General features: G+C 50.3%; 1 protein-coding gene across 1 annotated transcript in view; it reads left to right on the top strand.

Moving 5' to 3' along the window:
* The window catches only part of LOC135914136 (uncharacterized), a 183,643-nt gene extending 170,187 nt beyond the window's left edge, over positions 1–13,456 (top strand). The window contains exon 9 of the mRNA XM_065446887.1: positions 13,192–13,456. Coding sequence (XP_065302959.1) covers positions 13,192–13,413 — 222 coding nt within the window. The 3' untranslated portion in view covers positions 13,414–13,456. The remainder of the gene's footprint in view (positions 1–13,191) is intronic.
* Positions 13,457–13,695: the final 239 nt, after the last annotated feature.

Below are 13,695 nucleotides of genomic sequence, written 5' to 3'. Positions count from 1 at the left end.
ACAGCTGGCGCGCCACTTGCCCGCTTCTAGAGGACGATACCATTGGCGCGTCAGCCCCATGATCGCGTCCGCTTTCATGGCGCGTCGCGGCCCGGCTGTCCATGCCGATCACGACGTTTGGCTCGCGTAGATCGTTTCTCCCTCCGAGACACCGAGTTCTTTGGTTCGTTCCGCTTGCTCAGGCGCACGTTCCGTCTTTGTGTGACTCAAGAGCATGCCGAGCGAATGAGTGGGTGGTGCGAATGGGGTGCAATAACGCTATCGCGTTTCACTTTTGAAGGCGAAGCTTAAGCGTCCTCCAATTTTTATAGCTTCACGTCCTGGCCTCGAAACACGGTAAAGGGCTCTGGCGGAGTGGTCGGGCGCACTACTCGGTAAATATGGGATTTCTTGCGACTGGTGTTCGTTGAATCCTCGATGACGTCGAGAAGAGTCTTTGTATCGTCGGAGCAGACGTCTAAGCTTTCTTTCAGTTCAGTTTATTTCTTTAATAAGGAGAGACATACATGTTCACATAAGTATACAGAAGGAGGTCCCAGAGAATGTGGCTGAAAGGGGACCTCCTGACAGAAAATATATACACTAAAGGAAATACAAGGCATAAAACAGCAATACAGTAGTCACAATGATGAAGAATGTTCAAAGTATAAGTAACAACTGTAAAGTAATATGAAGTCAGTAGCTAGTCATACAATTAAAACAGTAGTTTAGCGCATTAGGGCAATGAAGCTGCTGGTGCTTCATTGTGGGGAGACTTGAATTTATGTCGAAATCTGCTTCAGGAACTACGGTCTTCGGAGTAGATGCGGCAGAATCCGAGAGGACTAAACGCATTGCGGGTTTCCATATTTTCCTCGATGTACGCGATTGCCCTGCCCATGTTGATGTGCTTGAACTCCTGGCTGGAGTTGCTTAGCATCTTACGGTTTCCCTCCGTGCAGCCGAGCGATCCCTCTCGCGACGCAAACTTCACGGTCGAGCAGCAGATGTTGGTCGCCCTCGATGATGCCTTGTACGTCTGCGTGTGTTTGGGTGCTGATGGAAATAACAATGCTGGAGTTAAGCGGGATACTCACTTGATCTTCGAGCACACTCAAAGGGTGGTGACTACGAGAGCTCTCCGGTGGTATCGCTTGATCTTCCGGCAGCCTTATGAAGTTTGACTTCTGGTCGATGATTGCGTCATGTTCGTTGAGGAAGTCAAGGTGGAGAATGACGTCTCCTGAACACTGTTGGAGGATAACGTAGGTGGCAGGGCAAGTCCAGTCATTAACGGTAATTCATGCAGTGAAGATTCTAGTCGGCGTTATTAGGTGCCCTGGAGTGGTCTGAATTTTGGGGCTTTGGCAAGCAGTATTAACTTTCTTCAACTTGGCAGCGAAGGGTCCACTCATGACGGAGTAGTCGGGTCCTGTGTCTGCTAATGCGATTACTGGATGGCCGTCGAGAAGCACGTCGAGGTCGGTGGTTCTTTGCGTTGCGTTGCAGTTAGGCCTAGGCGTGGGATCGCGGCTGTGTCGCATTGACTTGTGGCTGGTACGTAGCGTCGTCAAGTCGTCTTTCGTCGGCGTTGCTTCCAGACTTTGTCGGATGGCGGCGTCTCGCTGATATGCCAACGAGCCAAGATTTTGGGCGTCTTCGTTAGTGGCGGAGGATCTTCGTCAGTTCAACGAACAGCAAACGCACCTCCATCGGTTGCTGCTTTTAGTTTTCCGCATATGGGCTCACAGACCGGCCCCGGTCTGGGCGAGTGTATAGTCGGCGTTGCTGCAGCAGGTAGAGGCTTGGTGACGGTGAGCGAGATGATCGTCGAGTGCTCCACTGAGTAGCGGTGAGGTAATCGGTGATGGCAGGTGAGCGTTCATCTTGCTGAAGGCGCGGTACGTTGACGGCCAACCCTCGCAGTCCCAACTAATGGTAAGGACATCGGCGGTTGATTAGGCCTGCTGCCCCGCAATGGTAGCAGAGCGGGCGGGGGTTGGGGTGACGCCACATTTAGTCTTCCTAACGCAGCTTCGCCAGGTGACTTGTGGGCGTGCTGGCAGTGGCCGCGGTGAACGACGGAACTGCGGCATCACGGGACCCTGGCCTCGTCGTGGTAAGGGACCCTGACGGCGGGCGACGGCGGCATAGGTCATTGCTTCCGGCTGGGGCTGGGGTGAAAGTAGTTGCACCTCAGGAACTCCGAGCGATCGCTGAACCTCTTTGACGATTTCGCCGATTGTGGCCACTTGAGGCTGTGACCAAGGGTACGAATTCTGCAGCCCTTCCAGTACGACAGCTCTGATAGTATCGCGTAGATCGTCGGTGGCCAGTGATTGAACTACAGCGTAGTTTGTAGAGTTGGCGCGGCGCTTGAATTGCGGCTTCCGCATTTCGAGTGTCTTCTCGATGCTGGTGGCCTCGCGAAGAAACTCGTTCACAGCCTTCGGTGGTCGTATCATCCCGGCGAAACGTTCCTGCTTTACACCACGCATGAGAGGGCGGACTTTCTTCTCAACATTTCCAGGTCGGCGTGGCGGAAAAGACGGCTCATTTTCTCTGTGAAGACCGCGGTGTTCTGATTAGGCAGCTGCACTCGGGTTTCCAGTAGTGCTTGGGCTCGTTTTCGGCGTGCGAGGCTTGTGAATATCTGCAGGAAGCCGCTTTGGAACAGGTCCCACGTCGTTAAGTTGTGTTCTCGGTTCTCGAACCACGTCCTGGCGGCGCCTTCCAACGCAAGACAGACATGTTGCAGTTTGTCTTCGCTGTTCCTGCTGTTAATTGTAGCGACCCTCTCATACGTCTCCAGCAAGCTTTCCGTGTCCTCCAGTGTTGTACCGCGGAACGTCGCAGGCTCCCTGACATGCTCCAGCACGATGGGGGATGCTGGGGCTGCCATTGGGGTTGACTTGGCGACGATCTTCCTGGTCGTCTGTGCTCCGGCGGCAATCTTTGCAGCCTGCGGCTACCTGCGGCTACCGACGTTGGTGTTGTCTTCCGAGTTGTCTTCATGTTGTACATGAACGCAAGGCACCTCTAGCAAATTTCACGTGGTAGTGACGGTAACGAACAGAGTAGCAATACTGTGAAAGACAAAACTAAATTTTTATTGGGCGAACCTGTGCCCACAATACCAGGCTACACAGAAAGCACAATGATAGCGGCGGACACAGTCGGCGATCGTCGAAATCTGACCTGCGAGTCAAGCTTGTCGGTTTTTATGCATGAGTCATCGAAGGTTCCAGAGTGACCATTAGTTCCCGCGTGTCTTCCAGAAAGTTCTACACCATTCTAGTCGCGCGATTAAATCATATTACACAATTTTCGGTGACAACAGAAAGCGGATAGAAATTTGTTAGGCGGTGAAACGGGGTTACCCGGTAAAGAAAAACGTGAACGTCCCTAAGTGAACGTGCCAAAAGTGAATGTCACTAACACAGCTTCTGTGGAATGGGAGAGTTCGACGAAACCGACTGACATGCAGAACCACACTCAGTCCTGTAGGAAGGCACTACCTAGCATGGCACACATCAGATTCGATATCACAAGCAGTGCCATTCACAGTCTTCACAACGCGTACGCGTTTCTTTCGTTTGATACTGTTCTTAATCCGTAAGCCCATTCTCGCTTTCAAGAGGACCACTATATATATATATATATATATATATATATATATATATATATATATATATATATATATATATATATATATATATATATATATATTGCTACACACGAGGTGTTTAATGCATAACCAGATGATGAATCTGGTTGATAGGCGCGGTTGTTGAAAAGCGGTCTCGCGGCAGCTTGGCTATCGTCGTTCTCTTCTTTCTTCCATCCGGTTGTCTGCTCAGCAGGCGTTGTGCATGACAGCTTGTGACATGTTCCCGCTGGCAGACGAAGCCCGCCGGGCGAGTCAGTCATCTCGGTTGTAACGCCTCAGACGCGCGACGTGTGTCACTTCAGCCTTGGCCGAGTCTCGTCCACTGCTCGTGAGACGCGCAATGCGGTAGTTTACTTCGCTGAGGCGCTCCAGAATAACGTAAGGGCCGACGTAGTGGGCGAGAAACTTCTGGCACAAACCACGCTTCCGCAACGGCGTCCAATGCCACACAAGGTCACCAGGATCGAAGTAAACGTGGCGGTGACGCCCGTCATAGCGTATCTTGGACAGGTCCTGCGATGGTAGGGTGCGTAGCCTAGTGAGGCGTCGCGCTTCTTCTGCTCGACATAGGATCTCATCAATTGATTCGTTGTCATGAGCGAAGTAGAGAAATATTGTGTCGAGGGTGTAGCGCGGCGGACGAGCATACAGGAGGAAAAAAGGTGAGTAATCAGCAGTCTCGTGTCTCGCGGCATTAAAGGCATAGGTAATGAAAGGCACGATACTGTCCCAATTCTTGTGTGCAGAATCGGCGTACATGGACAACATGTTGGCAAGCGTTCTGTTTGTGCGCTCGACCAGACCATTAGTTTGTGGATGGTAGGGCGTAAAATGGCGGAAGCTACATGAACACAGACGAAGGGTTTCGTCAACCACGTCCGCGGTAAACTGTCTCCCACGATCACTGATTACTATGCGAGGAGGTCCATGTCGGAGTATAACATTAGCCAGCAAGAAGATAGAAGCTTCTGTAGCTGTGGCCGATGGCATTGCGATGGTCTCACAATAGCGGGTAAGGTGATCTACGCAAACGATAACCCAACGATTACCCTTGGAGGATCGCGGGAAAGGACCCAGAAGATCTATACCAACTTGCTCAAAGGGGACTCTAGAAGGGGGAACTGGTTGAAGCAGGCCATGTGGCGCTTGTGGCGCACGCTTGTAGCGCTGGCATTGAGAGCAGCTGGCGACGTACCATCCGATACCTTTCCGCATCTTGTTCTTGAGCCTGGTAGAGTATACGTGTGGAACCAAGGTGACCGGAAGTTGGGTCATCGTGCGTGGCGTGTAATACTTGGTGGCGAAGGTTCTTGGGGACAACTGAAAGGTAGCGGGCACCGGTGGTCGAGTAGCTCTGCTTATACAGCGCGCCACCATCACGTAGGCGAAAGCGACTGCCTGCAGGTGACTCCTGTGCTGCCGCGAATTGCGGTTGTAAGCTCTCGTCCTTGTGCTGCGTGGATATGACGGTACCCATATCCGGAAATTCCGGGGACATAAAAGCGATGTATTCGTCAAAATTGTCCGCATCACATTCAGTTTCAGGTGGCATCCGAGAGCAACAATCGGCGTCAGCATTTCACCGGCCACTTTTGTAGCAAATAACGGAATCGTATTCCTGTAGACGGAGGGCCCAGCGCGCTAGTCGTCCTGAGGGATCCCGCAGATTCACAAGCCAGCATAGCGAATGATGATCTGTTATCACAGCGAAGGGGCGCCCATAGAGGTACGACTGAAACCGTTGCACGGCGGAGATGACCGCCAGGCACTCTTGTTCGGTGACTGTGTAGTTGCGCTCGGAGCGGCTCAAGGACCGGCTAGCGTAAGAGATCACGTGCTGACTGTCACCAACATGCAGAACTAGCACAGCACCGATGCCTACGCCACTGGCATTGGTGTGAATCTCAGTTGGTGATGAAGGATCAAAGTGGCGAAGAATTGGTTGGGATGTCAACAGGAACATGAGCTGGCGAAACGATGAGTCGCAATCTGCAGTCCACTCAAAGGGAACGCCTTTTTGGAGACGGCGTGTAAGGGGATGAGCCATGTCAGCAAACCGGGGAATGAATCGGCGAAAATAGGAGCACAAGCCCAAGAAACTTGTTGACAGAGTTGGGTGCTCTAAATGCTACTACGGCCGCAGTCTTTTGTGGATCTGGTCGGATGCCTTCTTTAGCGACCAGATGGCCTAGCACAAGTCTTTGTCGTTCCCCAAAACGGCATATTTTTTTTTTAATTGAGCACAAGACTCGCCTTCTCCAAGCAGTTCAAGACCAAATCCAAACGTTCGTTGTGCTCATTAAACGTTCGCCCGAAGATCACAACATCGTTTAAGTAGCACATGCAAACTTCCCATATTAAGCCGCGTAATATCGTGTCCATGAACCTTTCGAACGTTGTGGGCGCGTTAGAAAACACGAAAGGCATCACGTTAAACTCGAATAGTCCATCGGGTGTTACAAATGCTGTCTTTTCTCTGTCGTCCTTGTGTATAGGAATTCGCCAGTAACCTGGCCGTAAATCGATTGAGGAAAAGTAAGATGCCGGAAAGAGACAGTCGATGGCGTCTTCAGTTCGTGGGAGCGGATATACATCTTTCTTAGTAACGGCGTTTAGGCGACGGTAATCTACACAAAACCGCCACGTACCGTCTTTCTTATTCACCAGTATCACGGGGGCTGTCCAAGGACTAGATGATTCTCGAATGACGCCTTTCCATAGCACTACCTGGACCTGATCGCTGATTATCTTGCGTTCTGACGGGGATACACGATAGGGTTTTTGTCGGATTGGTTGGGCGGCTCCTGTGTTGATACGTTGACGAGTTCTGGACGCAGGAATTGATGGCAGGCCATCGTGCTGCGCAAAGTCGAATACCGAGATATGCTTCGTAAGCAGGGCCGTCAAAACTCGACGCTCGTGATCGCTGAATGACTTATCAATCATGGAAAGTATCTTCGAGCTCCCGGGGCACGAGACACTGGTTGCTCCTCCTTCGGGGAGCTCTGTAAGTACTGCCACCGATACGGGCGAGTCTTCCTAGAACGCTGCAATCTTTAGGCCTTGAGGTAGCTCTGCCGCTTCAGTAGAACAGTTTCCCACAGCCCCGCGCATCCATTGGTCACTGAGACCACACAGTGCGGAACTAACACGTTTTTCTTGAGGCAGTTCCGATGTACAGGTTCTACTGCAGCATCGAACGAGATAGGAGTCGGAGATGAACAGGCGACGGCAACACGTATCACGGATAAGGCGGGCACAACTGTATCCCCAGACACGCACAACACACTCTCCGGGCAAGCTTCACCTTCAAAGAACAGAAGTGAAACACTGGTGTCGACACTGAGTTCTCCCGTCCGGCAGTCAACATTCGAACCACACAATTGCAAAAAGTCAATCCCCAGAATTACGTCATGCGAGGAGCGAGGAAGAACAGCAAACTCTGCATTAAAAAATTACCGACGATTACGTTACTATGCGAAATTTGAGCGCAGCAAATAAGCTGTTTCACCTTTTTGATAGATTGAGGCAAAGAAATCGAGCAACACATGTATGCGCTATCACAGAATTTTTTTTATTTTTCACACGTATTCCTTTAACAAAGACTCCACTAACAGTTCTTGACAGTCATGAAGGAAGCTTTGTGGTCGGAGAAATAGACTGATATATGTTCGACTTGGTACCACCGCACATGGGTTGCATTGGAGGAGGAGCGAAGAAAGGAATTAAGTTCGAGCCGGCGCTTTGACAACCGGAGACTCGCAGGAAAAGGGGGGAGGGGGGCGGCGTGTACACCCAGCGGCAAACGATGGGGGCAGAAGCGCGCGCAGCAAGCGGACAACACGATAAAGGGAGGAGGGAAGAGATAGCAGCGACTGACTGATGCCGCTGACGCCGATAGTGAGTAAACCCCAGCTGCGGAGTTGGTTTCAGGGACAACGCCGCCGATGCCGACACAAACAATATGATACCCTCGCTTCCGCAGCGCTAAGAACCAGGCCAAGCCGTGGGAAGGTGGTCACGTATTCGTCGACGTGCCGGGGCCTACGTGAAATAACCGGCGCGTCGGCAACTGTAGAGCACCCTATCCGCCACACAAGAACAGGGGGGGGGGGCTTTCCTCCTCTTTCTGCATGGCGGCGACGGTGTTCTATGCAGTCACGTTATCTTGACTCTCTAGCGGCGTCAGCGGCATCCAGCAGTATCAGTCGGTCGCTGCTAGCGCTGGGGGGATGAAAGGGGGGCGGAGCTGGTTACGAGGCCGACGACAACGCCGACGACGACGCGAAACCCAGGAACGGACGCCAAAGAGCTGCGCTCTAAAACTTTCCCACCCAAAGACACATCAACGTTACACACAGCAACCGGATATAATGATTAACCACTGACTCCACGGACACTTGTGCACTGGTCCCAACGAAACATAACCTTGCGTCCCAGCAGGCCTTTAAACCCCACACTCATGACCGAGACAGTTGCTCCCGTGTCGACTAAAGTCATTGTAGAGACGCCATCAATCAGTACATGAACCGTATTCGTTAGCATGAAAATAGTTGGAGGCAGTTGAGTCGGCAGCACACATTTTCCAGCGACCTCACCTCCACTGGCCACGCGGGCTAGTTTCGCGGCGGGGGCGACACGAAACGGCGCCGAGGCGATGGTGACGTGAATCGCGGCCGAGGGAATGGTGATCGGGAGGCTCGGAAGGCTGGTGGTGGCGTCAGAGTACGGTCGAAGGCAGGGTAGCGGTAGCGGTTCCTGGTTATTTCTTCTCCAAAGTAGGTCTCCTGGGCGGTGCATCGGTCCTCTCGAAAGTGGCTTCCTGAAGTGGAGTCTCCTGGCCACTGAGTGCGCAGTGTACGACCGCTAGACCGCATAGTCGGCGCTGACGATCCGTAGTGTGATGCTCGGCGTCAGCTACTGTACCTAGCTATATGGCGAGGCATGCCGCAGCAGTAACACACTGGCGAAGGGCCAATTTCAGAATGTCGATTGAAGTATTCTGCCGAAGACATCGGTTGAGGGTAACGAGGCTCTTCCCCTTGAAAGTCGTAGGTAGCGGCGAGTCTTCTTGGACGAAAGTTGCGTAGGCGTGGATCAAAACATTTAGGGGGCGAATCATTGCGTGGTGGCTCGGTCGTAATGTAATGCGGTTCGTCTCTGGAGCCGTTAAGTTTGGTGTAATTCGGCGAGTCTTCAGCGCCTGGAACCTACGGCAGTGCCATATCAGTTCTGATACAGTGTGCAAGTTCTCTTTAACAATGAGGAAGTTGTACACGTCTTCTGCTATTCCTTTTACCAGGCGCACCACTTTATCTTCCTCTGTCATTTGAGGGTTGACGGTTCGGCACAGCTTCAAAATTTCTTCGAAATAGGTAGTGCAAGTCTCGCCGGGTACCTGAGCTCTCTGGGCTAATGTGCGTTCCGCACGTTTCCTCTTTGCGTCCTAGTCACCGAAACACTTTTTGATCTCCTCAACGAAGCGTGTCCATGTAGTTAGCATGTCCGCGTGGTTGTCATACCATACCAACGCCGTGCCTGCCAAGAAGAAAACAACGTTCCTAAGCTTACTGACAGCTTTCCAGTTATTGTATTGGCTTACCCTTTCGTAATGAGTTAGCCACTCATCCACATCTTCCTCTGCCTTCGCCGAGAACGTGGCTCTCGGTAGTGCTGGATAGGGGCTGGGGTCGCCGGCGCACTGCTGGTGAGGGTATTTTGCTCTGTGGTCATGATTAAGCGCGACGGCGAAAGTCCGGCGAGGCGACGGCTCCGGCGTAGCTCTTGCGCTGATGGCTCCGTTGTAGGTCGTGGGAGTTAACCCGCACAGCTCCACCAAATGTTACACGCGAGGTGTTTAATGCAGAACCAGATGAATCTGGTGGATAGGCGCGGTTGTTGAAAAGCGGTCTCGCGGCAGCTTGGCTAATGTCATTCTCTTCTTTCTTTGATCGGGTTGTCTGCGCGGCAGGCGTTTTTCATGACAGCTTGTGACAACATATTTGTAGTAGTTTCTGTATATAATTATTTGTAGCTCTTAATTCAATGAAAGAAAAGCTAAATAAATGGCAATGCAAGTGGATGATAAAGGCAACAGGCCGCTGATGGGGTACGGGCTGACGTCTGCGCATTATGTTTGCGAGGCTCTTACCAATTAGGATGTACACACAATTTTCGCTTTGTTGTTCTTCGTGTCATTGTTTCTTGCCTTCTTATGATTCGACACACACACACACATATATCTGTATATATATATATATATATATATATATATATATATATATATATATATATATATTGTCACAGTGGGTAATGTGGAAAGAAGACGACGCTGACGGTGGTCTTAGCGACGACGAAGAAGTGTTTAGGAGTATCGATGCCCTACGCTTCTTGGCTCAGCCATTAAAAGCCACTTGTGAATAGAAGAACGCTTCTTCCTTCCCGTAACATCATTGGTGGACGTGCGGGGTAATCACTCGAGCAAGACGGAGCTCCGCAGCGGACGTAACCTGGCCGCCATGTCATCCGAAGGAGAGAGTTCAACAGCGGCCCCGTCGTCGCCACCGACGGTCATCCTAGCCCAGCCTCGCGGCCCTGGCATGTTTTCCGGGATTGACAACGTGGACGTCGATGACTGGTTACAGAATTGTGAACGGGTCAGCGCACACAACAGGTGGGATAACACGCTTATGCTGGCTAATATAATATTCTACCTCAAGAAAACAGCACGGGTCTGGTTCGAAACACATGAAGAAGAGATTACTAGTTGGGACCAGTGTAAACAGAAGCTTAGAGATTTGTTCGGCAAACCCGTCGGCCCCCAACGTGCTGCGATGAAGGACCTTGGGACCCGTGTACAGACGTCCACTGAATCTTACGTGGCGTATATCCAGGACGTCCTCTCTCTAGTAGATAACAATATGGCAGAGGCAGACAGGGTCATCCACGTCTTAAAGGGCATCGCGGACGAGGCGTTTAAGCTGCTTGTTTATAAGAACATCACAACGGTCAACGAGATCATTAACGAATGTCGCTACTTTGAAGATGCCAAGAGTCGCCGCATAGTTGGGCAGTTTACGCATCTACCTAATACCGCAGCTTCATCGACGTGCGAAGACATTCGTCTGCCGCGTGAGCCCACCTCCTCCGAGAACGTCGTACGCATCGTTCGGCGAGAAATTGAAGCAGCGTCTCCTGCCACGCCAGTGACGCAGTGCTTTGACGATTCCCGGCCGCTTGTGTCCCTCATTCAGTCGGTCATTCGCAAAGAACTTGCCAATGTAGGTCTTCCATCCATAGTATGGTATCCAACTCGGCATGTTGGTCTTTCCGAGAAATTCCTCTCGCGATACTATGGCCCTTACCGCATCCTTCGCCAGGTGACCCCTGTCACATATGAAGTGTCTCCGCTGAATGCTACGGTGCCTTCACCTCTCTCTGACATCATCCACGTCAGCCGTCTCAAACGTTACCTTTCTCAGACCGATGAGCCGCACCAATCAGGTGCTTTCTCCGACGGGGGTAATGTCACAGTCGGTAATGTGGAAAGAAGACGACGCTGACGGTGGTCTTAGCGACGACGAAGAAGTGTAGGAGTATCGATGCCCTACGCTTGTTGGCTCAGCCATTAAAAGCCACTTGTAAATAGACGAACGCTTCTTCCTTCCCGTAACATCATGCATATATATATATATATATATATATATATATATATATATATATATATATATATATATATATATATATATGGTGTATTCCGACGAAGGCCGTGCCACGGCCGGACCGTTGAAACATCAAAAATACAATTTTCGTGAGTGTGCTCCTTCGTTTATTCAACTGCCCATGCACCGGGCCTACAGAACGTCTCTGATATGTAACTAATATATATATATATATATATATATATATATATATATATATATATATATATATATATATATATATATATACACCAAGTTTATATATATATATATATATATATATATATATATATATATATATATATATATATAAACTTGGTGTGTGTGAACGTGAACGTGCGAGTGTGTGCACGCTGTACTGGTCGCCGATCTCTGAATGTCCCACCTCCACTAAGGGAAGGCGTTAAGCCCTAGGTTCCCTTCCAAGCCTCAAGCTATGTTTCCTTTCGGTGTTAGTACTCTCAGCGTCAGGCTGACAGAGTTGATGGCATAAAGCACAAAAGAGGTCCTTCGTCAACATGATTTTAAGCCTACCCTCAAGCCGCGTGGAGAAGGGAATATTCAGCAATATTTCCTGATTTTTCGGACTGGTTGTCATAGAAGCGACGCCAGCAACAGAGCATGCGGTAGTGGCCGTTGTGCGTTGGAAGACTAGCCAAAAAAAGCAACATGTATCTAGGGCAATCTGCGCTCATGGCGATGGCTAGGACAGACAGACTTCGGAGAATTTAGCACACAGCTTCTAAATCCAACACAAGGCTGGGTGGCAGTGCTATGAAAAGTACAGAGCTGTGGGTTAACGGGTGGCTTTAATGTGGAAATATGGCTAACTATCCGCCTATACGAGAAGGCCTCCCTCGAAAGATCACAGCAGTAAACTTCAAGCAAGGAGCAGGAGCAACGTGCACGTTCTACTCCATAAAGAAGGCTTTATCAGGCTCCTCTGAGCCGAAAGTCCGAGTACACAAGTCGTGTCATAATCAGTTATACCGTAAGAGAAGGTTGTGGCAAAATCTGCATCCAAAGAAATGAAATATGACTTATGATTTTCATTCGCAAAATAAATGTATCTGCCTCCCAGATATTAGGTAATACGATGGCAGCGTAAAAACACTCTAAAAATTACCTAAAGCACTTCTTCCTACGGACCAGTTCCGGTACCCAGGAGCTGCCTGCGTCATGACGTCGTGATATGCTGACTCACTCCGTTCGTGGGGTCACTGCGGCAGTTACACGTGAGCGCAACCAAAAGAAATGCAGTGCACAGGAGCGGTCTTGTTTATAGTTGACGTTCTGACATGGCGGCTATGACGAATTCTGGCGCTGCGATCCCTTTCGGCATGCGCAGCATGAAAGTGCTTATCGTTCGAGATAAGTCTCGGTTACTCAGTGGCAACGGTCGCTGGGGCGTGTATCTGGAGACCATATATTCTGACACGTGCAACGCCATCCTGCCTACCCCTTTACTATATGACGCCCGTAACTGTTGCTACGAGCCGATATCACGGTAATGTCCATCATACCAGTTCCGGCATTCCAAGACAAACTTTCTAGCTTCAAATAGGTGACGTCAAAATCCGCGTCCCTGCAATCATTGCCCGTTCGAAGAAGCAGCATATCGTATCTCGAAGGCTATGCTTTTGCAGACAGCACGCGCCGTCACAGACTGCGAAACAGAAAACGCGTCATGCTGCCATGTCCAATACTTCACATGCTTTCCAACCATTATACTTGCTAAGCGCCATCCGCGGGCGAAGATGCGTGGCGGAGTTTTGACTGATTCGAAAATATGTGTCAGTACTGTTTTGATGACTCATCGCCTTCAACGTTGCTTCTCCGCAGGTGTGTCATTCCAAAACCAATTTCACAGACGTTCACTTCAGCCTGGCCGCCTACGACGTCGATTTTGACTCGTCGCCTGAAGCCTGCGAAGAGATGGGCTTAGGCGCAGGCGCTTTCAGGCGCCTCTCTACCATTCGCCCGTTGAGTAACTACCTTCTGAGCCGATACGAAAGCCCCGACATGTGCGTGGTCATGAACTTTCCCGCAAGTCGAGCAGTGTGATAGCTCACACGGGCTGAAGAATAAAAGGAACGCTGATTTATTGGGTGCCGTGGTTGACTTGATTTTCAAAACCTCAGTTCTGTATGAAAATTTCCGAGCCAGAATGGTCACAACAGACACCGAGGTCTTAATGTTGGCAACATTTCTACAGGAAACAAGAAAAAGACGCACAAACATAGTGGAGCACTGCTTCAACTATTTTTTTTAGTGCGAACGAGCCAATGGCTTTAGCATAAAAGGTCATACATGCCTGAATAGTATGTATACAGCAGTCAGCCTTAA

Source organism: Dermacentor albipictus, unplaced genomic scaffold, assembly GCF_038994185.2.
Source record: "Dermacentor albipictus isolate Rhodes 1998 colony unplaced genomic scaffold, USDA_Dalb.pri_finalv2 scaffold_15, whole genome shotgun sequence".
Classification (NCBI taxonomy): Eukaryota; Metazoa; Arthropoda; class Arachnida; order Ixodida; family Ixodidae; genus Dermacentor; species Dermacentor albipictus.
This window is presented reverse-complemented; position numbering and strand designations above follow the sequence as displayed.